Source organism: Aquila chrysaetos, chromosome 7 (genome assembly GCF_900496995.4).
Source record: "Aquila chrysaetos chrysaetos chromosome 7, bAquChr1.4, whole genome shotgun sequence".
NCBI classification, from domain to species: Eukaryota; Metazoa; Chordata; class Aves; order Accipitriformes; family Accipitridae; genus Aquila; species Aquila chrysaetos.
The window spans coordinates 9,062,319-9,087,532 of NC_044010.1; the positions used below are offsets into that span (position 1 = coordinate 9,062,319).

Below are 25,214 nucleotides of genomic sequence, written 5' to 3' on the forward strand. Positions count from 1 at the left end.
AAAGTGCATAAACAAGGTGCTGGAAGCAGCTTATTTCTAAAACACTAGACAGTCCAGACCTTACCCAATCAAACCAGCTGCTGTGCCTACCATTTGTTTTCACCAGTGCTTCCATTGCTATAACTACTACTAAGAGGGATATTTTAGAAAAAAACCCACTAGCATAAGTAGTCTTTAAAAACGTCTCTGCAGATAACTAAGTATTATGCATCTATTCTACTTACTTAAGCATTCCTCTTAATATTTTAGATGTTAGCTTAGGTCTTAAAATATCCTTGAAAATGCACTGTTTATGTGCGAACAAATGTTGAGCCTATCATGTATTAACACATGTTCAACGGGAGACATTACTATTGTCTGCTACCAGAGTAAACTGTATCTCAGGAAACAGTTCTCCAACAAAGCAAAAGCTGGACCACTGGAGAATGAATTTGGTGGCGCAAATACATCAGACCACCCTAGGATACCCACAGCCTCAAAGTAAATTGTTGCAAATTGCAGGAACACTTACACTGACATGACTTGAAGATGATGTTCTTCCTTCCATGATTTTCTCTACTGAAAAAAAGATATAAAATAAGCTCAGCAATTTGTGTTTTATTTACTCAGAGGGGAGCAGGACCACAGTAGCAGGTACTAAGCAAGAACAAGAAAATCATTTTTGAGCAAACTAATACAAAGAAAACTCATTCATAGACAGTTTGGGTCGGAAGGGACCTTAAAGATGACCTAGTTCCAATCCCCCTGCCGTGGGCAGGGACACCTGCCACTAGACCAGGCTGCTCAAAGCCCCATCCAACCTGGCCTTGAACACTTCCAGGGATGGGGCATCCACAGCTTCTCTGGGCAACCTGTTCCAGTGCCTCACTACCCTCACAGTAAAGAACTTCTTCCTTATATCTAATCTAAATCTACCTTTTTTCAGTTTAAAGCCATTATCCCTTGTCCTGTCACTACAGGCCTTGGTAAAAGTCATCGACAGCCACAATACAAGAAAGGCATATGCTTGAGCAAGACTCTGGATTGTCAGCGTGGACAGAACTGTTAATGAGATTTTCAACTATAATTTATTCTTACTGAAAGCATTTACTGCTTAACTCCACCCCCAGGCAAGCATGCAACTAGTAAGCAACTCAGGCTTTGACTATAAAGCGAAAAGGGGTCAAAGAAAACATTGGTAACACTACAGGAGCTCCAAGAATAAATAAAATTCAAGGATTCCTGTTAACAGATAAACTTCTTCCTCAGTGGAAGCGCATAGCTTCAGAGCTTCCAGCATTCACAGGGGTTTATTCTCTTTATAAATACTCCGTACGACTCCGGTGGAAGACCTTCAAACCTTACAGCTAGTTTGAAGTCTCTCAAGAAGACCTTTAAGTTCGTGTACTTTCATTTAGCTCGGCGGTTTTTCAGCTTACAGCCCCAGTCTCCCGGTGTGGGGAACAGCAACACCTACAGGCCATCAAAGATAAGCCAAACCGCTGCCTATTCCGACGCCTGCAAAGAGGCAGAGCTGACCAGCGGCGGACCCCTCACAGCTCGGGGGGAAAACAGGGTGGCACCACCCCGGGGTGGCACCACCCGGGCTGTCACCGCAGGAGCCCGCCCACACCGAGCAGGGCGGCGGGACACAGCCGGGCCCCAGCTCCTAACCAGCCGCCGGCTCCCCCCGCCAGGAAGAGAACGGGCTGCTCACCGACAAACGGACAAGGGCCGAGGGTCACCGAGTCCGCCTTTCCACCCCCTCCTTAGCCTCCTCACAGCCCCCCCGCCCCGCGGCGTCCGGCCGCTCACCCGCCCTCCCCTGCCGGCTTCGATCCTTCGCGGTAGATACCCCGCGCGGCACGAACGGCCCAGCCCCGGCCAGCGGGGACACCGGCGGCGCAGGACCCGCCGGGGCGCCGCTAGCCACAGCTTTATCCCAGCATCCCACCAGCGGCGGCTAAAGGGCGGAAAGCGAGCGGTGCCGGCAGCACCCCACATCACTCACCACGACGGCGGCGGCAGCAGCGGCAGCGCTGCCGTTGTTGTTTATCCAGGCCCCACCGCCGCCTGCGCAGCTTCCCCCGGTACTTCCGGGCCGGGCGCCGCCTCCACCGGCCCGGCAGGGCCGCCCGTCCCCCGCCCCGCCCCGCCCCGCCCCGCAACGGCAGTAACCGTCTCCCCGCCCTCTCCCCGAAGCGCTGCCCGCAGCCCCTTGGCCGTGTCCCGCGGGCTCCCCGGGCTCCCCTTCCCCGCCCGCCCTACAAACCGCCCCCGGCCCCTCCCGCCCGCCTCTCCCTCACAGGCGTGCCGCCCCGGTTTTTCACTTTCTTGGGTTTAGCCTGATAACTGAGCCGCCGAGGGGAAAAAAGGCAAATGGTAGTGTCGCAGGTGTGCCGTTAGGCGCATTTCCCTGCACCTGGCGACCGGTAACGAAGTTGTTAGTTCCCTGAGCGCAATCAAATACAGTAAAAGGAAGCACGGGCTAGCAACCGTCTACTAAAATTTGTGGAAGGAATCAAGAAAACCTCGCTATTTTCAAAGAAGTAATAGACAACCCGCCGGAGTGAGGTTTAGAGCGCGCCTTGCCCACGGCGTTTTCCCCCGCGGACCTCAGCCCTCCTTTCAGTCAGAGCCCGGGGGACGGGTCACCCCCGCCCGCGGGGGGCAGCCCGCCCACCGCGCCGCTGCTGCGCCCCCGGCGGGTAGGTTCGGCTGCCGGGCACGGCGGGGGAGAGCCCTCATAACCCCAGCTGCGGCCGCGGCCCTCGGCCGACGGCCTCGCAAGGGCTCCCGCAGCCAAGTGGAGACAAAGATTTGTTTGTTGGTTTTTGTGGGGGGGTTTTTTGTTGGTGTTTTGTTGTGGTTTTTTTCAGGGCAGCTTCAGAATTGTGAGTTTTGTGTGTAGCTTTCTGTTTTGTCCTCTCGGTAGTGCCCTTCTGTCAAGGAATGGTAAGCTGTGCAAAACTAGTTTTGACAACTTTTTCGTTTTGTGCTCAAGAGGCTTAGCTTTAACTTATGGTCAGGTGTAAATTACAAACATGAGATGTTAGCTTGTAATTTGGAACTATCTGAAACACTTTAGATGGCCTTAACTACCAGCAATCACGCGTTTTATAGATACACCCCAGAACTAAAGTACGTGAAGTAATGAAACCTGAACTAACATGGGTTTATTTTCTTTCATGCAGAGGAACTGTCTACAATCCCAGAGTGAAAACGACTTCCATCTAGGATGATGACAGATTTTACAGGAGAGCATATGGTAATGTTGGGTTTTACTAGAATAAAGTGTTTTAAATGAAAAAATCTCATAAAGAGTAATACTGCAGTAGTCTTTAGAATACACCGATTGCTGTAACAAACCCTAGCTGAATTTACAGCTGAAGCATTTTACAATCCAAACAGAAAAGTGGGAGGAAGGGAAAGAGGGATTTTTTTTTTCCCACAACAGTGATTTTTTAAAAATCAAAATAGCAATTGTAAAGACTGCCAGAATAAACACCTTTGAATATTGCATTTATATACAGACAATGAAGCACAAGCAACAGTCAACGCCAACTTAGAATGCAGATTTACCAAAAAGAAGTGAAAGCATTATGCAGCTACATCTAGAACAATTCATAACTGCTGCTTTTTAATTCTATAAATGGCATTACTAAAATAAAATCAGTCCTCCAGACTAATAAGCATGTGATTCTAAGCTGCTATTCAAGTGAACTCTAAAGTTCTATAAATTGCTTCAAAACTTTTCAGTTTGCACCCTGGAGGCAATTTTAGGAAGGGAAGTCATACCTACACCTGATGTAAAACTGTTTTTTTGTTTCTGGCTCCTGAAATCTTCAGAAACCTTTCACAATGCTTTTTAAAGTAGACATTTAAGTAGATGTTCGATATTATATACACAGGGTTTAGTCTGGAATCACGTATCCTCGTTTTGTTTTGGAACTGAAAAAGTAATGGTTTTGCTAGTAGCTGAAGTAGCATAGTAACTTCCTGTTCATAACATGTTGGGAAGCCACAGTCTCCAACCTTTTACGGGTGAGGGGAGAAAGGGACGGAGAGAAGTGTGGACAGCGTGCGACTCTGAGGAAACTGCATTTATCTGTTCCTAATTGTTATGGAATGCATCCTCTGTGCTTCACCACCTCCACTGACATCTTTCCTTAAACCATGTCCATTTTTCTCCCTACTAAATATGATCTCTTTCGTGTGAATTGCCCATATTTCAGTAGTATAGCAAACAGATTGTCCTCCCATCTCCTTTGTGTCTTTCATGCCTTCCTGCAGAATGAAAAAATCATAGATGTACATGTGCACTTGCAACTTCTTTGTGCTGTTTCCATTCCAAGAAACTGGCAAGACAGTAAATGGGTTATACATCATAGAAACTGGTTTTTTTCCCTTTTTTATGTGTACTTACTATATGAGATAAAAAAGGAGAAGGTAGCATCTTCTAGCCTACTCTCTATTAATCTGAAGACAGGAATGACCCTGAAGAGATAACTTAACATCTCTGACCCAATGGAGATTGCACAAAAGGAAAATGTATATGTTGTTGCTCTGTTGAAAAGCAAAGAACTTTTTTTTTTTTTTAATTTGGAAGTATAAGAAATAATTTTCAATATGCTAAGCAGCTTACTCAAGGAAACTTGCATTCCATTAAGGAGTTGGGCTCCACCTCAAGTTGCTTACATGAAAACTTTCAGATTGCTTTCTGTCCTAGGAATCAGCTTTATCAGATGGTATACCGAGTTTTAACATAGTCAGAATGTGATTTACTGTGTTCTAAAAACCTCTGTTACTTCAGCAAGAAAAATTTAAAGGTATATAGTAGCTTGTACCAATGTATTTACCAAATATAACTTCATGTAAACCATCTGCCAAAACAAAATTACTGTGTTAAGATGTTAAATTAATTTAAAAAACCCCTGATAATTCTGGGAATTTAATGCTTGCAAATCTCTTCTGTTACGACAAAAATCATATAGAAGTAGGATTCTAAGCACACCAAAGGTTACTCCATGTTTACCATTCCACAGCTAGTGACAGTCAGTAGTAGACTGAAGAGTTATTAGGAAAAGAGAAGGTTATGATAAGCTTAATTTTTCAGTTGCATGGAAACCACTTCCTGGTATAATTCTTACCAGCTGATCAGTCATATGAGTTAAAAAATGATCTTTGCTGAAACTAGAGACCTCAATCTAATCTCATGAAAGTTTGCTGCATAGACTTTATTTTCTCCTGTTCCTAGATTACAGTGGCTAGTTTATTTTGTCATGCATTCCACAATTTCCATGTGGCAAGTGCTTGCAAGGATGAACAAATAACTGGAGAGATTAGTATTAATGTATTGCTATTGGAATTTAGCAACCAAAATCTGTAAGAGGCTTTACAAGCAGATGGTTTACTAGACCACCAAGAGATAGTCTGTATCAATGAGTACTTTGTAACCACTTTTAAATCTGAATTCTAATACAATAGGTTTTCTTTATGTAGGTGGTGTATGGAGGTCTATCACTACATTGACATAGTCTTCTTAATTTGTAGTGGTTACAAATACAGCACGAACTAAGCTTGAGGAAACTAATAGAGGGTTCAGAGTATCAAGAGGAACTGAAGTACGACTTCAATATAAAAGGGGAACTGAGGCATTTGGATACAAATGAGTCCTTTGTTTTCAATTATTACAAGAATGCACATGAGCAGAATCATAAACGCTATCAAGTTTTGGGACATTTGATTACCCAATATGTTTATGAGCTCCTGGAAAGAGTCTGCATGCTGCAGAAAGTTTATATTCCTACTGATGCTACAGAGGTTGAACCAAGAAGCTTCTTTTTCATGAGCAAGAATGCACTAAGTTCCTCTACCTTAATCGTCCTTCTTCAAGACCACGGAGTTTTCTGTGCTGGACAGTGGGGGCAAAGGACGATTGTCAGCGAGGGCCTGAGGCATGGAACACAAATACCATTCATCAAAATGGCTCTTCAAAGCCACAGGGGAGTGATTGTACTGAATCCCAATGACAACTTCGTTGATCTGAAGACTGAAAAGGAGAGGTTAGGCTCTTCTACTAGGGAAGAAGCACTGACTTCTACGCAGTCCGTCTGGTGGATCCCCAAGAGGGGCAGCAGCAGCCCCGAGGAGCATACCATGTATGTATGGGATCATTTCATTTCAAAGAGCGCAGCCAAGAATGTGGCCTTCATTGCCCATGGCTATGGTGGCTTGGCATTTGTTGATCTGCTGGTGCAGAGAAAATGGGAGGTAATGAATAAAGTGTACTCTGTGGCATTCATCGACTCCATGCACAACACACAGCACCAGACTGGAAGTGATCCACAAATACAAGAATGGATACAGAAATACTGCCGTGAATGGGTGTCAAACAGTAAGCCTCTGGATAAAGCTGTGGGTTCTCTTATGAAAATGGATTGTCCTACTGTCTCTGCTGGAACGGAAAGGTATGGTTTAGCACCCTCCTGCTGCTTACACGCCATCTTTAAGTACCTGAAGAGCACGCTGAAAGCGAAGACCACAACATCCTTTAGGTATTCACCTGTTGCAACCAGAAGCAGCACAAGTAAGAAGAGAGACAATAAATAAAAGGTATACTGATTTGTTCTTTATAGTGGTCTCTTCCTTTCATAACTGCCTCTGCACCTTTCAGTTATCTAAGGACCTTCATCTCACTGTGGAGCAACTTACAGTTCTAAGTTTGAAGCTAGTTTGTTTTTGAGAAACACGCAAATACAAGTTAACTATTAAGAAAGAAGTGCATTGTTGAAAGCTTTAAGCCCCAACCCTTCAGCTAGCTGTGAAATTTTAAGTTGCACAAAATAAAGATGTTAAGGTATACCAACTCTCATCTGTATCACTTTTTTACATAAACATTTGGCAGGGATGGCTCTACAGTCAGACTAAACTATCAGGAAAACACTCACTTAAGTGCATAGCTTTCATTAAAAGGACAAATCTGGAATACAAAAAGCACATAAAGGATCTATTTCCTCCTCACTATATACCATTTAGTGTTCAAAATCTTTCAAGAGCTGGAACATCCACCTTCCTCCTTGAAATGTTTACTGTTAAGTTGAACAATACTTTGGGGAACTACATACTACTACCTTCCCTGCAGTCAGAGATGGTATGCCCCAAGCATGATACAGTAAACTGAAGTAATTTCCATTTTAAAGCCAACTAAGCCAGTGAGATTACTGGGCATGAGCTGCTATAGAAACACAACACTCTAGCAACCTGCAGTTACCAAACTGATGCAAAAGAATGACATTGCTGTTTTCTCTCAGCTGTTTAATTTTAGACAGAGGTGGGAAATAGAGACAGTTGTTAAATGTCCATACTCAAGGTTTGCGATTTATACAAGCAGAAGGTCAAATAACCTTTAAAGTGAATGTAAACAAAACCGTTATTCTGAATTTCCAGTTTAATCCTGTGGGAATTACAAGTGATCAGTGGCTGCAAAAGAACTTTGAAGGATGACAAAGCCTTGCCCTACACTTTCAGTTCCCATCTCAGCCAAAAAAATTGTTGAACAGTAATATTGGGTACCAGAGAAAAAGAGAGCGTCAACTTCCCTTTTGTGTTTATATTCAGCTCAGATTTCAGTCATCTCTAATACTGTTTAAAAAAAGCTTCCGTCCTGTTATCCAGTAATGGGTAAAAGTGTAAAATTACATTGGAAAGGCACAGTCAGTTTAATGTTCTTGAGAGCAAGCATAGCTTTTTAAATAAAGATACATTTACTGGTTTTACATCTGAATGAAAATGGTACTAAATAGACAATTAATAGACCATACGGTACCTTACTTCACTTAAGAAAGTTGCACTGGAGATGCCATCGTTGAGGATGCATATAGCCTGCCTGTTTTGTAGGTGCTGGTCAGCATGCAACTCAAAGAATAGTCACTTGCGTGAATACTATGCATGAACATGTAGCTTTATTTATGAGAAAAGTATGAGGTGACAGAATGTCTGTCTTCAGAAGGAGACCAATATGATCCTTGAACATAAATGCTCAAACTCTCCCATGGTGTCAGAGGTGGCTAAAAACGCTTGAAGAAAAAAAGGGATCTAGAACATCGGCCATTTCCGTAATTCCTTTATCTCAGGTCAACCCACTAAATTCCTTGGTAGAGAAGGTCGTATTTAGGAATGTTATTGGGATCAATAGGACTTCTCACAATGAGCTTTCCACGCATTGCTCCACGGTAAATCACTTCAATGAGATCTATAAAGTCTTGCTTTGTTTTGAAGCTTCCTACAAATTTGGTATGATCTGGAGACCTAAATATAAGCATAAGATAAAGGTAGAATTGTAATGTTAAAGTGTTCAAAGCAAAAGCACCTAAAGACAAGAAGAGGTGTATAATGACATTAGGGGTTCTGATCTGGTCGTTCTGAAAGAACGAAACGCACTGGTAATGGCATAACCAAGTCAGGAATATACCGTGACCCCCAAAGTCCAAAAAGGTGCAGTGTCATGTCTAAGACTTTAACCATACTATTTCCCACAGAGTCAGGCATGTTTCACAGCTGACACCTACTTATTGCATCAGAGCGTATTTCAAAATACTTCTTAATTTTACATCCTTCTGGCTTCCTACAGAGTTCCCAATGCAGATGCCGGTAACATTACCGTTTTCAAACATTACCTTCCCCAGACATGGTAACATCGAGAAAGACTGATAATTCTTACAGATACAATAGATAATGCCAGGTAGGATGACATACCCATAATCAACCTTCATGTGTTGTCCATTGAAGAAAAATACAGTAGATGGAATATAACTGATGTCAAAATACTGGGTGTACACTGGAACCTTGTTCACATCCACCAGGTAAATGACTGCCATTTTACTTAGGTCATGAGCTGTCTTTGCAAGCTGAAAAGAGTGAGAAAGGTGGATGACAAACAGATTGAGACACAAGAGGAAAAGGGTGGCAAGCTTTATAAAGCCCACTTCTCTTATGTCTTATCAGTTTAAGCAGAGCTAGAATATCACATCTTATCTACTTCAAGCACTTTGTACACCCATTACAATAACATAAACATTTGCTTAATTTTCAAACCGTTTTATGAATGTAGTATTATTTCATTTTACGTTTGTCACCAAAATTTTCATGAGACACCATATTAGCCAAAAGCAACATATGACATTCTCTTGTACGCAACAGGTATACTGGTAAAGTTCATAAAAAGAAAAAAGAAAAAAATTGCTCTTACAATATCATCGAGCTGCAGACAAACAGCATCGTTATCTCTTCCAAACCGGAGAACCAAAACCTTCTCGGCCACGCTTTTTATTGCCTGATCCACTTCCCTCTTACAGGTCAGTTTGGGCAGCAGAAAACTCATCCCGACAGACCACGGCTTCCACTAAAATCCCTACCTGACAGTTAGGAAAAAACCAAAAAACAAAAACCTGAGTCAAAAATAAGCAAAACTTCGCCGTGCTATCAACGAAGACAGAGAAACCGCCAACCACCACACCGGGCACACAAACCCCTCGGGCTCCAGCGTTCGCCTCACGCCCCAGCCCCAGCCCAGCGCGGCGGCGGGCCCAGGCCCTACCCGACCCCCCAGCCCGCAGGGCCTCGCCCCGCACCCGGGGCAGCGGCAGGGCCCCACCGGCACTCCAGTCCCTCTCAGGGCCCAGAGGCTTCCCGCGGGGCCCCGGCCCGGGCCTGCCCCCGCGGGATCCCCGTACCCCGCAGGGCCCTGCGGTGGGGGGAGAAGAGAGGGCCGGAACCTCGGCCGTGCAGCCGCGGAACCCCGAGGACGGCCAACCAGCACGGCGCCGCGCCCGGGCAAGGAGGCGCGGAGGACCGGGCCCTGCCCCCGCATGCGCAAGCCGCTCCCCACGAGGTGAGCTCGAGATGGCGGAGGGGTCGGGGCAGCCGTTAGTCGTGTCCGCTCGCCCGCCCCTTTCCCTTCCCTTCCTTTCCCGGGGCGGACGAGAGGGAGGCCAGGCGGGCTGGAGCGCGGCCGGAGCTCGGGCAGGTGCGGGCGCAGCCGCTGGAGTGGGAGGGAGGGAAGGAGGGGGAGGCCTCGGCCTCGGCCTCGGCCTCGGCCTCTCCCTCCCCGCATACCTCGCCACTGGGGATTAACGGCGAGAGACTCGCCCGCGGTCCCGGGGCGCCCCGCCGTGCTCCCCTCCTCGGCCCGCCGGTGGCCCTCGGTGACCTCGGGAGCGCCCTTTCGCCTCCCTGCCGTGCGGCGCCGTGCCGCCCAGCCCGGCTCTCCTCGGCGGGCGCCGGTCGGGCCTGCGGCGCGGTGCCCCGGAGGCCGCGCTCCCCCGCCGGTCCCCGCCGCAGGAGCGGGGAGCGGGGCGGGCCGGTGCCCCCCGGAGGGCTGTGGGGCGCAGCGCGGTGCTTTGAGGCGTTACCGAGCTTGTCGGGGTTCGGTTCGGTCGTGGGCCGGTTTAAGAGTTGTTAGGGAGCGTGTGTAGTGCCGCGCTCTGTGGAGGAGCCGCATCGCTGTGCAGGGGCCTGCGCTGGGGAAGTAAGGCGGATTACGCAGTCTCTGAAATATCAGGGAAGGGCCTTTCTGTTCCTGGGATTAGTTACAGAGAAGGCATGCTAGAACAAGAAACAAATCAGAAAAATATTTTCAGTCCTACAAATTTGGGTTTTTGAAAGAGATTGAGAGTCATTCTTTCAGTGATGACATGGTAGTGCGCATGTTGGATGCATTGAAAGGTAACTTGGCTTTTGTCAAAAGCTGCCGTCAAGTATTCAGACTGTGTAAATCTGCCTTTAAACTATTAACTTAATTGGAGCTCCAGTAACACAAGTTAACGGAGGAGCTGATCCCTTCGTTTCTCCAGGCTGGACAACGTACTCTTTTGATTATTGCTTTTGCCAGTATGTTTAATGCTTAAATGTAAAATTATGAACGCCTCTATTGTAACACTTAGGAACGTTCTCTTAACTTCACACTGTTAGGTTGGTTGGGATTTTTGTTCATTTTATCTTAAGAACAGTAGAAAAGGAAAGGTCAGCCACCAATTTGACCAATTACAGTATCGTAAAGTGCATGCCAGTTCATATGTTTCCTAATAATACGCTGCTCTTTCTGTGGCTCTTTATCTGGGCAGGTGTATATATATATATATATATATATTACCCCAAAATTAGATTTAACTTGTTCTTCTGTATATCAGATTATTTTCAGGTGGTAAGTTATTAGGGAGATTATGAATTCTGCGTTCAAAAGTTTCAGCTAATTTTTATATTTTGGCCAAATCACGTTTTCTCAAACATTGAAAGGTCACTGATTTTACTTAAGTAAGTTTGCATAGGAGAATGAAAATATTAAACATGCTTGGGTGGTTTTCCTTCTGCAGACCTTTTACATTTAAATACAAATATGTATGAAACTAATGGGACTGTGGGTTTCATGTCCTTAGCTTTACGTGCCAACGTCAACTTCACAGGCAATTTAGCAAAAAGAAAAAAAGACAGTCTTTTCCTATACTAGTTGTTTATTCGTCCATCTCTTCTTTCTAGGAGGTGTCTGGTGAATCAGGTGTGGTAACTCATTTGGGTAGCATGATAACTAGCTTTTTTTCCTTTCTCTACCTCATGGTTAGCTAGTTAGCTGTCCCTAAGATCAGGTCTTTGATTTGGCTCATAGTGTGGCCATGTGAATGCTTGCACTGCAGAGGGAGTCAGGAACAAGGGGCATAAGAGTGCCTTCAGTGGCAGTCGTGTTGGCTTAGCAAAAGTATAGTGTTGGTAGTTTCAGTAGTTCCAGTGACCTGCAATGTGGAAATGCGTAGAAGGGGAAAAACTTTAGTACTAAACTGTGCAAATAGAGCTTTCCCCATATATAACAGAAAAAGAAAAAATGTGATCTTCTGTGATAGAGTTATTACAGAAAATGTTACAAGATGAAGCATCTTGTCTATTTTGACAGTATAGGTAAATTAGATAGGCACCTCTGAACGTGTATAAAAATATTTTCGGTCTCCATGCAGCATTTTGCTTACTTTGGTTGCGAAGGTTCTTATTTGTCTTATGATACAGATAATTTAAATAGATCTCAGATAATACTTAAAGGTTGTTTGACCACATTTTGAATTGCAGTAAGTATAGCTGGTTTAAGCATCAGAGCTAACCATGTCTATTCACAGCAGTGCCCCATATGCTGTTTTTATTTAAAAAACAGTGGAAAAGCAATAGTGGAAGTAGGAATTTTTAGTATTCTCTAAGAAGTAAGTTATTGTCTGTCAGTGTTACTAAGGATGAAAATCTGTGTGTGTTTTCTTTATGATTTCTGACAAGTTATTTCCCCTTAATGGTGTTTTGCAGATAAGTGTTTGAACACAGTACATGTCTAAGTATGCAGTCTGCTAATATGCTTCTGAAAAAATTTGTAAGAAGTTCTGTCCTTCCATTTGCTGCACAACATGGGATGAAGAAGGATTTGTTTCCAGTCAGTAGAACTCTGAGTTTATCACTTTGCCTGAAGCAGGACAATTCATGCAATCCTTCAGAAAAACTAGATTTAGATGCATGGAAGAAGGTAATGAAGTCTGGGTTGCAAGAAGAAGTCAGTGAGACGGTCTCTGAACATAAGGAGCTTTCCACTTTGGCTGCTGCACGTGAGATTTTGGAGATGTGGAGACTAGCTGGCAGATCGGTTCCAGAAAATATCAGTGAAGAACAGCTAAAAACCTTTATGGAATGTCCTTCCAAGTCAGCCAAAAAGAAGTACTTAAGATATTTGTATCTCAAAGAACTTTACAAGAAAAATGACAGAAGAAAGATGGATGAGAAGAGGGAAAGGAGGCTGGAAACAGAAGAGCGAGATTCAAAAACTGATGAGACCAGAAGGAATTCATTCATATGTTTGTGGGCCAGCTGTATGGATAGAGCATACAGTTGGAGGGTTGCTCAGTCTATGATCTTTGGCCAACCTCTAGTATTTGACATGTCTTACGAAAAAGATATGTCCATCCGAGAAGTCGCAAATACAGTGAGACAGATAGTATTAAGTGAAGGCTGCAATCGAAGATCTGTGGATCCGTTCCACATCCACTTCTGTAACTTCAAAGACGATAGCCTCTATCATAAGGAATTTGTCAAGCAATATAGAGAGGCATGGGGCAAATTGCTTATCACTGCAACAGACCAGTGCTACACAGAAGTCTTTCCAAAGGATAAGCTTATCTATCTGACTGCTGACTCTCCCAAAGTAATGAAAACATTCGATCATGATAAAATCTATATTATCGGGTCAATGGTTGACAAGAGCATAAAAACAGGAGTCTCTTTAGCACGGGCAAAGCGACTGGGGCTGGAGACTGCAGCCCTTCCCTTGGAGAAGTACTTGCTTTGGAATGCTGGTGCCAAAAATCTCACATTGGATCAAATGATGCGTATTTTATTAACCTTGAAAGATACTGGAGACTGGAAGGCGGCTCTGGAATTTGTTCCGAAAAGGAAATACTGTGGCTTTGTAAGCAGGCCTGTACATGAACTGAAAAAAAGCTTAAACTTGATCAACACACTTAAACTTGGAAAGAGACAGGAAGAATTACGAAAGCAATTTACCAAGAACTACTCTAAGAAGCTAATGCAAAAGTAGAGTGATGGGGAAGAGAATGATTTTTTTTTTTTTGTGGGCAAACTGTGCCCTTGAATACCCAGTTTCTTGGGACTTCGGGAACTGTATTCAGCTCTTTAAATATGCCTTTGTTCGTTAAGTTTGAAAGGACTGTTGTAAGGGATATTTTTTTTTTTTAATTACCTTAGTATTCCAGCTGTTTAAATTTATTCACATGTATTGAAATAATGTAAGAGAAATGAGAGAATCTGTTCTAAAAAATTACTCTGTACAAAGAATATCAGTCTCTTCAGTTGAACCATGCTGGGACAAGGGTGATTGTAACTGAATGCAAAGGTGGTTCTTCAGAGAACACCTCGGTGCTTTGGGTTTGCAATGGGTGGAGGCCATCCGCAGTCTTGTTCTGAAAGGTTAGCCAAGAGGAAATAGAAGAGGCCTTTCCCTGTGACTTCCCAAATCTTCTCTTGCTGTGTAGATGAACTGACTTTTGATAGCTGAACTAAAAACAAATGGTTAAAACCTAGCATGAGGTTGGGGAGTTGCACAGTTTGTTTCTGGGTGTTCTATCTGGCATGAATCAAGTCCCTATTTGGAAGGAATAAATCAAATTTCTTGACCCTGCTGAAAAAATACCTCATGTACTTTTGTGTAAGACTTTTACCCTTCAGTGAATACTTACAGGAGCAGAGAGCCTTTTAATGTTGCTCACAGCTGAAAATTTATTGATTGGTCTCCCTGTGAAGGTCTGTGTCCAGGCTGTAGAGCTACAATGGGTGTGTTGTTAAATACAGTTTTTTCTGCTGCCTGTAGTATGAGGAAGGATTTTTTTTTATGGGTGCTTAAGTCTTTTTGATTTAGTCTAGCTGACTACCCTCATGCTTAAAGTCAGTGATGGCAGATGGTGGGGTTTGTCCTGCAAATTCAAAAACGAGGAGCGGGGAGTGTAATTTCAAAGAGTAGCCTTCAAAAATACCTGGGGTTGGTGGCGATCCACTCCCTGTCTCGCCTTTTACTACACGCTGTTGGGGAGAGGGAGGGGTTGGACGTGCTACCCCGGTACCGCCCTTCGCCGCCCGTGAAGCACAGGGGCCTCCGGGCATGGAGAACCCCTGGCTCGGAGGAAGACCGGCCTCCTTTCGGCCGCACTGGTTGGGAAGTACGCCAAGCTTCGCCCTGGGGTAGCGCTTGAGGCGCGGCTGAGGGCTGCCTCCCAGCTTCCCCGTCATCGAATGCCAGGACCGGCTGCCGGAGCGCGCGGCCGCCTCGCTCGGACAGACCCTCGCCTTCCTCGCGCGAGGAAGGGACGGCACGGAGCCGCGCGCTGCTGGAGCGTGCCTCCCGTTATTTGCCGTTTCTCCGTAAAAACAACCTCTTCTGATCTGTGAACGGGTTTGCGCTGTGGGGAGGGGGGAAAATGACGTCATCGCGTGCTTGGGGTCACGCTGGTGAAACGTGGAAGATAATTTTTAAACGGTGAGCGGTGGGGAGGGCATGGCAGTGAGCGTGGCAGCCACCAGCCCTGGGCATGGACGTGGTTCTTCTGGATGCCAGTGACGTAGGGGTTCCGCGTGTGACGTCAGAGGGCAGTGGGGGGGGGTGACGTTGCGCGTTGCGCGTCCAGCCTCCCGCCCCGCGGGAGGGAAGCGGTATCCACGTGCGCAGCGCCGCACCGCACCGCCGCGTCGCCCGGGCCGAGCCGAGCCGCCGGACGTGCGTCAGAGCGGCGTCACTGCAAGCTTTCGCGCCTTCCCTGCCGGTTCGGAGAGCAACGCTTCCGCTAGCGTCATTGCCGCTGCGCCGTAGAAGGCGGTGCCGGCGTGGCCGCTCTGGCCTCCGCCCGCGCGATCTCTATGGTCGGGGGAGGGCCGAGGGCTGGAAGAGCCGCGGCGGGGCGGCGCGCGTGCGCGGCACGGGAGGCGGAGGCGGGGGAAAATGGCGGACGGCAGAGCTGAGGGGGAGAAGGCGAAGCGGCCGCAGCCCGGAGGAGGTGAACATGTAGCGCCTCTCGCCGCGTAGCTGCGGGGTGGGCAGGGGGCCCGGGCCGGTCGTCCAGGGGTGGGGGGGGTCCAGGGGTGCCGCCCCCGCCCGGGCAGGCCTGGGCCGGGCCGGGCTGGGCCGTGCGGTGCCCGGCCCTGCGGGGAGAGGGGGCGGCCCGGGCCTGAGGAGGCTGCGCTGGAGGAGAGGCCGAGGTCTGGGCCCGCTGTCCTCACGCCCGAGGATTAGCCTCAGCCTTACAGGAGCTTTTTAAAAAAATCTACCGGCTTTTCCTTGTCCATGTAAATGCGTTGTTTCTCTCTCCGTAAAAAATATACGGAATACTTCTGCCGTGTATTGAGAGAAATTTGACTGTTGCTGCTGGCAAGGATGAAGACAGCGCCTTAAAGATTAGCTTTTAACAGCTGGGGTACCTTTTAAAAATAGGTACAGTGTATATTCCTTATCTGCTGCTTTAAGCATCCTGGGTTTTTTGCTTGGCAGCAATCTGCAAGTGTTCTGTTTGCCTTTCTATTATTTATATTATGACTGGATATTCCTGTCATCTTCTGTACTACTTACTATCAGTTCTCCTAAAATTTTTAATCATGTTTCTTTCCTTCTTTCCTCCCCCGACTTAAAACTTAGAAGATGACATCTTTGGAAAGATAAAGCTTCCCTTTCCTGTTTTGGGGGTTTAAGTGTATCTGTAGGCAGAGAACGTTTCTTTGATCTGTTGAAAGATTAAATCAAGCTTGTAAACCCATTAGGATAGCCTCAACAGTGAATGTTATTTGTGATAACCACTAAAATATGAATGTTAATACTTGATTTCAGGTAGTTCCTTGACTCTTGGTTCTCTGTTGTTTGGTTGGTTTTGTTTTTGGGGTGGTTGTTTTGTTTGGGTTTTTTTGGTTGGTTGGGTTTGGGGTTTTTTTTTGTGTTAGTAATGCAGTAACTGGACAGCAACAGTATGTCAGTTATCGATACCGTCTTGTGTACTGTTTGGTTTGCTGAAATGTGTTCTTAATGAGTTATGGTACATTGGCCCTAAGGAAAGATAGTTACTCCCTGATGATTTTTGGAAGCAAATTTAGAGTCTTTAGCTTTTGCCAAGATCAGTGGGGTTCACCTTAAAGTTAAATTAGTTGTGACTCGTTTGTTCCCGCCACCGCCAATGGTCACACTCCCAGGGGCAAGAGATCCTGAAATGCTGTGCAACTAGCACTGTCACTCTTGTCACTTAAACCACCTAGATAGTGGAAGTTGATACTCATGAGAAAAACTCATCTGTGAAGTGGGACAGCTTTTTGTTACTGTGATCCGTGAAAAGAGCGCTGGTCAGACTAGTTTTTGAAATAGTACTGGTGGTTTCCATAGGTGAAGTATGACCTCCTTGACACCTCTAGATAATATATATGCATTGGCATGGGAGATGGGAGAGACCTGTTTAATGGATAATATACTTGTGCATTTCTGTCTCCTGCAGAAATAGAACAGCACAATGACTCCCTCCCCACCTACCCCAATTGTCCTATGCCCATTATAGCTCCTGCAGCAAGTAAGAGTATTTCTTTCAGTAGTCTACAGTTCATCCTAAGTGGAGCCTTGTAGGAGTAACATTCAGAATGTGGTGATAGGAGCTAATTTTGAGAGAGAAGCTGTTTAATATTTTGGTGAGAAAACAGATGTGGGTAGATTGTGTTAGGCTTCATCTTGTGCTTAGCAATATTCTAGAATTTGCAGTCAAAGCAGCAAGCTGTGGTGTAATTAGCTTCAAGCTAGCATTATCTTAGGAACCTGGACTGGTCCAGTGTGCCCTGAGATTTGGGCTGCTGTGGATTTTGTATCTTATGAAAAAGACGACTTTTAGGCCCACAGTTCCAACAGTTAAGGCAAATGAATCTTCTACCTACCCTTGAATCACCTTACAGTCTCTAGTGTACCAAGACCGGGCTTGTAATTGAATATTCAGTTTAATGTGATTTCGTGGACAAGCTGTAAAGAGCTTCTCGTAGCCTTGCAGACTGCTGTTTGGGAAACTGTGCCAAGACAGCAACCAGTACCCAAGGTCACTTGTGTAAATTTTGCTTGTTTCTCTTTCCTCCTTTGTTTGTTCACTTTTATAGCTATATTTTCTGTGTCAAATTTCTAGCAGTGCAGATTAGTACCATTTTTTAATACAGTGAAATTGATTAAAGTTCTTAGGGGTTTTTTTGTGTGATTTGCCATGTTTCCAAAGGTGAATAATAAATCAGTTTTTGTTCCAATCACTTATTATCTTGATAGCTAGAAGAGTGGGGTAGAAAGGGTATATTCTGCTGCTTATGATTTGGGAAATAGCAGAAAAATATGTATAGATGGTATCCCTAATTTTTCTTTCTCCTGATGTTGTTTGCTACCTTTTTTTCCTTAGAGCTACATACAATCTTGTTGACCCCTGGTTCAGACTAGCTTCTCTCCCATTGCTCTGTCTTACTTAATGGCTTTCTGCTGTTAGAGAGCAGTGCAAAGAGCTTTCTTCCCTGATGGTCTGAATTTGCTGTGCATGGAGAGTCCTGTTCTCCACTTGATATAACAAGGAACTGGTGCTAACTCCAGTTTTTCTTAGACTGATAGTATGAGCACTGCCCTGTCCATTCCCCAGTGCGTGGGTGGTTGTTTTTTTTTTCCTTCTGCTACTGCAGTGATTTGCTTATTGCAGCAGCAGAGAAATGTATTTTTGCTGAAGCATTTACTATGTTCAGTATGAGTTTTCCAAGGACACCTTTGTCTCTTGGTGTAGCTGAAGAAGCCAAGTGTATAGGAATGAAAATGTGATTTGAGTGTTTTTTCTCTGTGGATCATTGTTCAGCTGCTATGTTTTCCATGACTTTATACAAAACCAGAAAAGGTGAAATATATATATATGTTTTTCTAGTGCTGATTCCTTCCTCAAGCAGAGCTTGGCAGATTTATTACAGATGAGATGCGGACAAGCAGTGACTTGAAACATGATTGAGACAGCCGGCCTCACTGTAGTCACTTCCATGATTTTAGAGTTGTGCCAGACAAGCCTAGAGACTGGCATGGACATGTTTTTGTAGAAATTAGTAGAATTAATTTTAACTTAGATTATCTGCTCTAGATTTGGAATTGAGATTCCAGTTATGAAAGTTTATCTATGGCAACTTAAACCCTAAAAAGGTTTAGTCATCTACATTTAATTTACTACATGAACTTTGACTTCCATACTAAATAAAGAGATGGTGCTTCAAGATTGTTTTCCTGGCTCATACACAAGAAGTTCTTTACAAGTAGTGGAGTGCTTGCAGTTTCTTCTCCTCTTTGTGTTTTGCTGTCCACTAAATGTACATTGGTGGAAACTGCTGTCACTAAAAACACCTTACCTATTGCACCCAAAGTATAATGCTTTTTGAGGTTGCTGCTCCCATCAATCTGCTCAGTAAAAATAGCTCATCTTGGTAAGTTGTTTCGACTTCACCAGGACCTGAAGAAGAGGCAGAAAAACCTGTGAAAACTAAGACTGTTTCTTCCAGTAATGGAGGAGAAAGTTCGAGTCGCAGCGCAGAGAAACGGGCAGCTAATGAAGAAGCTGAAGACTTCACCACAAAGCCTGCTCCTGCCAAAATGTCCAAGTTTGGATTTTCCATAGGCAGTCAGACAGCAAAGAAGGCATCTGCAATATCCATCAAACTAGGAGCAAATGTAAGTTGTCTGAGGGCTTTTAATTTTAGGGAAAGTGAGGCAAAGGGGGAAGTACTTTGGGGAGGCTTCCTTGCAGAAGGAAAGCCTTGAATTACATGAGGGTACCTTGGAGAAGATTAAGAAAGCATTGCAGGGCCAGCTAGTTGTGCATGTGTAAGTACTTCAAGGTGATTAATACCAGGTTAGTTGTCTCAGGAAGCATAAGACTTGATTGAAATGAACTGTAGATCTTTGAACATACAGAATAATTTTGTAATGAGATTTGAAAAGTCTGGAATAATTTCCTGAGGGAAATGAGCAGACTCGTTAAACTGTTCAGGCTGCTTTGAAATGAGTGCTGTTAAGCTTCATTGCATAGGATGCTTAAAGCTACAAGAAAGCAAATACTTCTCCTAAATGGCTTAATAGGCTGTCTTTCACTCCAAAGACCTTATTTTAGCATGGTGAAGTATAGTTTATTTTTCATGACTTCACTTGTTCTTTGCAAGGTCAGCATCATTCATTTATACTATATGCAAGAGTTGAGGCTTCATTACTTGGTTTCTAAGAATTCTGATCCCCTTTATTGTCCAGTACAAGGTATCCTTGTGCTTGTTCAGATGCGAGTCTGATGCTTCTCTTTACTACCAAAGTAGTCCTCTACTAGCTTGTGCAAGGACAAGCCAGATGCTGCCTCTCTATTTAATACTGTTCATTTACACTTCCCACGTACCACTGTGGTGGATACATTATAAATCCTTGTCTGGATTAAATTCAAACTGTAATCATGAAAGCCTTGCACCTGCAATGCCAGCATTTTACGGATCTGCAAAAGATGAAAAGAGTGCTCTGTTATTTTGAGATGGGAGGGAGATGTGAGCTGGCAGCGTTCTAGGGTATAAATGCAATCAGGTCAGCTCAGACTTTGGAAAAATTGACAAAGCTGCCTTCTCTGAGCCACTAGCAAGCTCCGATTTCTCATGTAGAAAGATACTCCCAGTGGCAATAAATTTGGCTTAGGATTTCTGGCTGACTGAATTTGGTAGGTGACTGACAGTGCACCAGATTGGACAGTGCTGAAACTTACCCTGTTTCTTCTTAGTAATTTTTACTCCCTTAGTATGTTACCTGTTCCTGTGGAGCTGATGCTTTAAAAAATGGCACAGTATTTATACGTTATACACTATTGGTGAGGAATAGCTATAGACAGTCACATAGGGACTCTGCTGCAGTATCATTTTCAAAACTATGAGTTTATATGAAATAATCACCAATAAAGTAAAAGTGGAGGAAGCACTGTATATGATTGATTTAGATAATTGGTAGTATTGTAGAAGCAAACTGTTACTGATGACTCAATGCTTTCTTAGTGGTCTTAAAGTTACTTTTGATATCTTTGCTGTATTACATGTAACAGTTGTGAGTTTGAGAGCTTCTTACACTTTAAATAGGTATTTACTGGAAATCAAAATAATACTTTTTGAAGGAGCCTTATATTAATTGGACTGTGTGATGCACACTGATGCTAGTTTTAAAGTATTAAATTGTGTTAAGCCAGAAAGCTGTCACGTTGTTAAAACACAAGAAAATTAACATCCTCATCTTCCTGGCATTGATGGATCAGAATACTCCAAAAGAATAATAGAAACAGTGACATAGTAAAATTTTGAATACCACAACTTAATCAGGTTCTGATTTAATTGTTCATGTCATGCACCAGTGGCTGCATACCCCTGCAGTGTGCTAGAAAGTTAAGGCTTGCTTGTGGGGAATTGTAATATGAGAGGGCTCGGCTTGCTTTTCAGAGTGTATCTTGCACAAATGAGCAGCCATTTTCCTTTTTCATTAGAGAGAAACCTTTATCTGCTTGATTCAAACAAAACCACCTTTACCCCTCATTGCCCATTTCAGTGAAGACGTTTGACTTCAGTTTACCAAAATATTTAAAATACCAAGGGTAGCTTTTTTTGAGTTAATAGACTTACTTGTGCATTTGGTCTTTTTCAGAAGCCTAAAGAGCCTGTTCCAACCCTTGCTCCAAAAACCCTTTCCGTAGCAGCAGCTTTCAATGAAGATGAAGATGTGAGTAATAAGTCAGTGATCAACACAACTTAAAGTACCATTGGTGTGGGTTAGAGTTAGGCATATCTCTTGTGTTTCTGTTTAAGAATGTACAGCTTTGTAGCTCTGTGTTGGTTCAAGAAATCATTAAAGCGCTGATAACTTTTCCCTGAAAATGAGATGCACAATATAATTTGAATTAATGGTTGCTTTCTCTGGGCTTGGTAAAGGGGAGGTGAAGAAAAGTTGTGCTTCTTCTGGCTTGCTAAATATTTTATTGTTGTGCTACTGCTCCTTCTTACTCAGAGGTGAGCAAAGGAATTTGTATTTCTTTCTATAACCTTGTAGAACCTCTATTTTGTGTTAAGTCACTTTGCTTTCCTGTAGGGCTGTAGTCCGTACCTTTTCTTGTCAGGCATTTGAAATGTTCCGATGATAGCACCCAGCCACACTCTAACCTCCTTTCTCTCTGTAGAGTGAACCAGAAGAAATGCCTCCAGAAGCCAAGATGCGTATGAAGAACATTGGAAGGTAGGTCAGCTTTTAACTACGGTCTGGAGAAGGGTAAGTGCGTGAGAATACCTCCTCCAGCACAGGTCAGATCTTGCGGATGATTTAGAAATACAGGAGGGTAGAATAGGTTCAAAAAGTTTTTCTCCAGAAAGAAGAAAATTTTAATAAAGATATTTTCAAATGTTTCAGCTGTAGGTTGAAAGTAGTACAGTTACATTATTGCATTACAGTATAGGCCCAATCCTAAAGTAAACAGGGACACTTTCAGAGGAGGCTTCACTTAAGTTAGGGATTAATTTTGAGCATATATATTTTAAAGATGTTTATCATGATAGACTGCTTTTAAAGTCAGTCCTCTGGAGGCTCACTACTGTTTAGTGGGTTTTTTTTCACCAGTAGCAAATTTGGATCCTCAATTTTGTAGCCCTTGCAACAAATTCTTCACAGCTGGCAGCAGCTACTGCCATTCCCACCTCCTCTGCTGCCCCATCTCATTGCTCTGTCTTGACATGCTACAGAGAGATCAGTTCTGTGGCCAGATTACAGTTGCTAATAGTGAGGACTCCTGATGTAACGGAAAGAAATGTGTGGTAGTTTCTGGCGCAGGTTGGACTTGAAATTGATGTTTTCAGTGTCATGTTGCACAAACTACTATAGTTGCACTGACTTTCTCAACTGATCTTGTTTTACTTTTCACAGGGATACACCAACCTCAGCAGGACCAAATTCCTTCAATAAAGGAAAGCATGGTTTTTCTGACAACCAGAAGCTATGGGAACGAAATATAAAATCTCATCTTGGAAATGTCCATGACCAAGAAAATAACTAAATGATGTGGATTGAGAGTCGGGTGTTTGGGGGGAGGGGAGGGTGTAACGTTAAAGGAACAGTTTCCTTTTTTAAGAATGGTATAAGACTATCTTTGGAGCCACTTTTTTAAGATTTTGAGTGGTACACTAATAACTGAGTTTGAAATTAGAGGTAATTTATGTTTTGTATACAGATTTCAAGGCATTTGCTAATTTTGTAGTTCCATGTGATTAGTTTCAAAAGGTTACAGATAATAAAGAAATTGGAGTGGTACCTTTTTAAGATTTTATTTTTTTTTTTTTTTTTTTGGTCAGTGATTAATTAAGGTGGATGAAAAAGGTTACTGTCTCTTTAATCAGGTTAACATGGAATGCTCTCGCATTCTCACTTCTGGCTCCCTCTTCATAACAGGAGAAACAGTTGACTCCTAGGGATAGTGCTAAAGAGAGTGAGCATTGTCTTGTGCTAGAAGTGTTACTGGACTATTCATTTGAATATAAACTTATGCAGGAAATTATAAGAACCTGGATTTTTTTTCCTCCCTGCAGTCACCTTTTGTTAAGTCTCTGCAAACTAGGAATTATGTTTCTCTGAGTGGCTCTGGTAACTTAGTTCTAATTTTGTTTAAAACTTCATGTAGGATGTGTAACCTTCTGTGGCCTGTTTCACCCTAAGGGAATGGGCCTTGTTTGTATATTAGATACAGTCTGTAAAGAATATTCACTACAAAAGTAAATCAGTATTTTCAGTGTGCTCCTCTTAAATCATTAGCCTTGAGTAGTGCTTGTTAGCATTTCCTTGTGGCACACAAAAACCACCACCAAAAAGACAAGCTAATGTACATTAAGCTTCACACTTGGTTGAAATATTTTTCTTTACTATGCCTAGAAGGAATAAAAGCCACACCAAAAATCAGTAACTCACTGCTTAAGTATGAAAAATCTGAGATGCACTTTCCCTGTCTTGCCATTTAAAACAAAATGCCTTGATGCCTGTGACCTCAGTGGACACTATCAGGTTAAAGAAGGATACTGTATTTGCAGTCCTCATACTTCTAACAAGTGTCAACTTCAGAAATAAAACTCAACCTTTTCCTACTTGTCTGCCTTTTGCAGTAATTTTCAACAATGACATTAGTCTGGTCAGTTTAATTTCCTAGCTTTCGTACTGGAGAACATACTGCTGTAGGATTTCAAACCTAGTAACGACTGTCTAAATTTCAGTCTAATTTAGATTACATATTTTTAAAACATTTTACTAGCAGAACTGGTTAAACAGAAAGTTATCAACAGCAACACCACCACCTTCACACACACACCCCCCCCCCCCCCAACAACAACAAACATAAGGTTCTTTTTACACTCAAAATACCTGATAGTGTCAACCACTACATTGATTTCAGCCTGGAACTGGTCATAGAATTCAATATGTTAATTGCTTTCATCCTGCCTCTAAAACCTTTCTTAATGCTAAAGTTGAACCTGTGAGTGCAGAAAGGAAAGTGCATCTTGAAGTGTATTTTTTTTTTTTATTATTTTAGGAAAGCTCTGACCACTTAAACTTTTGAGTTTGTAAGTTCTAAAAAATATTTTTTTGTATTTTTGTATTGTATGTGTAATCTTTCTTCTTTTGAAGTCTGATGCAGTTGAATACCTGTAACTATTTTCTTTAAAAGCCTTGTTATAAACGTAACATAAAAACGTATACATTATTTTTTTCCATAGCAGAAATCTTTGGTTTATTTAAAACAAAACAAAACACTCTTTCAAAACTGACTTTCAAGACTTCCAAAACTGATTTGGGCATTACTGGAACCAGGCAAGGCAAAATGAAGCATTTGCTTTTCACTTACTTTTATCACATGTGGTTATGTTTGTTGAAATAAATCCCTTTAAGATAGTAGTAATTCACAGTGAATAACTTTTATCTTGCTCCTTAGTAGTTACTGGTTACTGTCTCGGTCACTTGTATTAGGAAGAAGCAAAAGGGAACTTTGAATAAGAGGATGACTTTGAGACCTATTCTTTTTTAGTTAACCTGCCACCAGCAATGCCTTCCACATCTTTGACTGAAGTAGACATTAATTTCAACAGAATTTCCTGGTACTTCAGAATCCTTTAGGAAATTGCTAAGCAGAACAGCAGACATGCTAGGAAATACCTTCCATGCAAGTGAGAGAGCAAAAGTTATATTTATCTTTCTTACTCTCATGGTCAATAAATGTAATCCTAGACCTTGTGAGAGACTACAGCAGCTTCTAGATCTCAGCTGAAGGTGAGCAGAGATCCTGCCTTACTCGGCGTATGAGTTCTGTTCCTTCTTATGCTTCACGAAGACAATCAATCAATCAGGATGGCCTAAATCCACTCAGGTCTGAGTGCCTAACAAGCTTGATGTTGTAGCTACAAGGGTGTCTGCTGGTGTTGAATGTCTGATGCTTGCAAGAAAGAACTGATCTGAAAAGTATCATCAAGGCAAATGTTAGCTAGAACTTCACTTGAAGTTCTAGGCTTTTGTTACAGTAGTCACGGTCTTTGTATGAAGATAGTCTTGGGGGGGGGATGTGTGTGTAATTTTTTTGTTCTTTTTCTCA

General features: G+C 43.3%; 5 protein-coding genes across 36 annotated transcripts in view; 3 read left to right on the forward strand and 2 right to left on the reverse strand.

Moving 5' to 3' along the window:
* The window catches only part of SENP7 (SUMO specific peptidase 7), a 49,080-nt gene extending 46,984 nt beyond the window's left edge, over positions 1–2,096 (reverse strand). For 6 of the 19 annotated variants that reach the window (XM_041124671.1, XM_030021090.2, XM_030021091.2 and 3 more), the window contains exons 1-2: positions 1,997–2,091; positions 512–558 (exon numbers count right to left, since the gene is read on the reverse strand). In XM_041124671.1, coding sequence (XP_040980605.1) covers positions 512–547 — 36 coding nt within the window. In that variant the 5' untranslated portion in view covers positions 548–558; positions 1,997–2,091. Of the gene's footprint in view, positions 1–511; positions 559–1,794; positions 1,938–1,996 lie in introns of those variants that run through there. The other 13 variants (XM_030021093.2, XM_030021092.2, XM_041124669.1 and 10 more) reach the window with 8 other exon arrangements.
* Positions 2,097–2,232: 136 nt separating this feature from the next.
* LOC115344150 (putative protein FAM172B) lies at positions 2,233–6,848 on the forward strand. Of its 7 annotated transcripts, none has more exons than XR_005932757.1 (3): positions 2,233–2,553; positions 3,174–3,247; positions 5,482–5,650. XR_005932757.1 is itself a non-coding variant. In XM_041124678.1 (3 exons), exons 2-3 carry the CDS (start codon positions 3,218–3,220, stop codon positions 6,589–6,591), a joined length of 1,089 nt encoding a protein of 362 aa, XP_040980612.1. In that variant the 5' UTR covers positions 2,233–2,553; positions 3,174–3,217; the 3' UTR covers positions 6,592–6,848. The 7 variants fall into 7 exon arrangements, 5 of the variants coding, with proteins under 5 accessions (XP_040980612.1, XP_040980614.1, XP_029876962.1 ...); XM_041124678.1 differs by having other exon boundaries at positions 5,533–6,848; XM_041124680.1 differs by having other exon boundaries at positions 2,233–2,411; positions 5,533–6,848.
* Positions 6,849–7,921: 1,073 nt separating this feature from the next.
* TXNL4B (thioredoxin like 4B) lies at positions 7,922–10,505 on the reverse strand. 5 transcript variants are annotated; one of them, XM_030021107.1, is made up of 4 exons: positions 10,392–10,505; positions 9,230–9,395; positions 8,737–8,888; positions 7,922–8,289 (listed from the first exon to the last, which is right to left on the reverse strand). In XM_030021107.1, exons 2-4 carry the CDS (start codon positions 9,359–9,361, stop codon positions 8,124–8,126), a joined length of 450 nt encoding a protein of 149 aa, XP_029876967.1. In that variant the 5' UTR covers positions 9,362–9,395; positions 10,392–10,505; the 3' UTR covers positions 7,922–8,123. The 5 variants fall into 5 exon arrangements, with proteins under 5 accessions (XP_029876967.1, XP_029876969.1, XP_029876968.1 ...); XM_030021109.2 differs by lacking the exon at positions 10,392–10,505 and adding an exon at positions 10,096–10,365; XM_030021108.1 differs by lacking the exon at positions 10,392–10,505 and adding an exon at positions 9,756–9,870.
* TRMT10C (tRNA methyltransferase 10C, mitochondrial RNase P subunit) lies at positions 9,779–14,198 on the forward strand. 4 transcript variants are annotated; one of them, XM_030021099.2, is made up of 2 exons: positions 9,779–9,871; positions 12,319–14,198. In XM_030021099.2, exon 2 carries the CDS (start codon positions 12,350–12,352, stop codon positions 13,595–13,597), a length of 1,248 nt encoding a protein of 415 aa, XP_029876959.1. In that variant the 5' UTR covers positions 9,779–9,871; positions 12,319–12,349; the 3' UTR covers positions 13,598–14,198. The 4 variants fall into 4 exon arrangements, with proteins under 4 accessions (XP_029876959.1, XP_029876958.1, XP_040980611.1 ...); XM_030021098.2 differs by lacking the exon at positions 9,779–9,871 and adding an exon at positions 9,889–10,006; XM_041124677.1 differs by lacking the exon at positions 9,779–9,871 and adding an exon at positions 10,465–10,704.
* A 1,233-nt stretch (positions 14,199–15,431) lies between these two features.
* LOC115344151 (PEST proteolytic signal containing nuclear protein) lies at positions 15,432–24,527 on the forward strand. Its single transcript, XM_030021103.1, has 5 exons — positions 15,432–15,563; positions 19,038–19,258; positions 21,245–21,319; positions 21,774–21,829; positions 22,511–24,527. Exons 1-5 carry the CDS (start codon positions 15,509–15,511, stop codon positions 22,638–22,640), a joined length of 537 nt encoding a protein of 178 aa, XP_029876963.1. The 5' UTR covers positions 15,432–15,508; the 3' UTR covers positions 22,641–24,527.
* The last annotated feature ends 687 nt before the right edge of the window (positions 24,528–25,214 follow it).

Bases quoted from the DNA above. Each gene is read 5' to 3' on its own strand.
- LOC115344151 (XM_030021103.1), top strand. From the start codon at position 15,509: ATGGCGGACGGCAGAGCTGAGGGGGAGAAGGCGAAGCGGCCGCAGCCC. The intron at 15,564-19,037 runs GTGAACATGTAG...CGACTTCACCAG, and splicing joins GCGGCCGCAGCCCGGAGGAG to GACCTGAAGAAGAGGCAGAA. The intron at 19,259-21,244 runs GTAAGTTGTCTG...GGTCTTTTTCAG, and splicing joins CCATCAAACTAGGAGCAAAT to AAGCCTAAAGAGCCTGTTCC.
- LOC115344150 (XM_041124678.1), top strand. From the start codon at position 3,218: ATGATGACAGATTTTACAGGAGAGCATATG. The intron at 3,248-5,532 runs GTAATGTTGGGT...CTTAATTTGTAG, and splicing joins ATTTTACAGGAGAGCATATG to TGGTTACAAATACAGCACGA.
- TXNL4B (XM_030021107.1), bottom strand. From the start codon at position 9,361: ATGAGTTTTCTGCTGCCCAAACTGACCTGTAAGAGGGAAGTGGATCAG. The intron at 8,889-9,229 runs GTAAGAGCAATT...CACTCTTTTCAG, and splicing joins GTCTGCAGCTCGATGATATT to CTTGCAAAGACAGCTCATGA. The intron at 8,290-8,736 runs GTATGTCATCCT...GCTTATATTTAG, and splicing joins CACATGAAGGTTGATTATGG to GTCTCCAGATCATACCAAAT.
- TRMT10C (XM_030021099.2), top strand. From the start codon at position 12,350: ATGCAGTCTGCTAATATGCTTCTGAAAAAATTTGTAAGAAGTTCTGTC.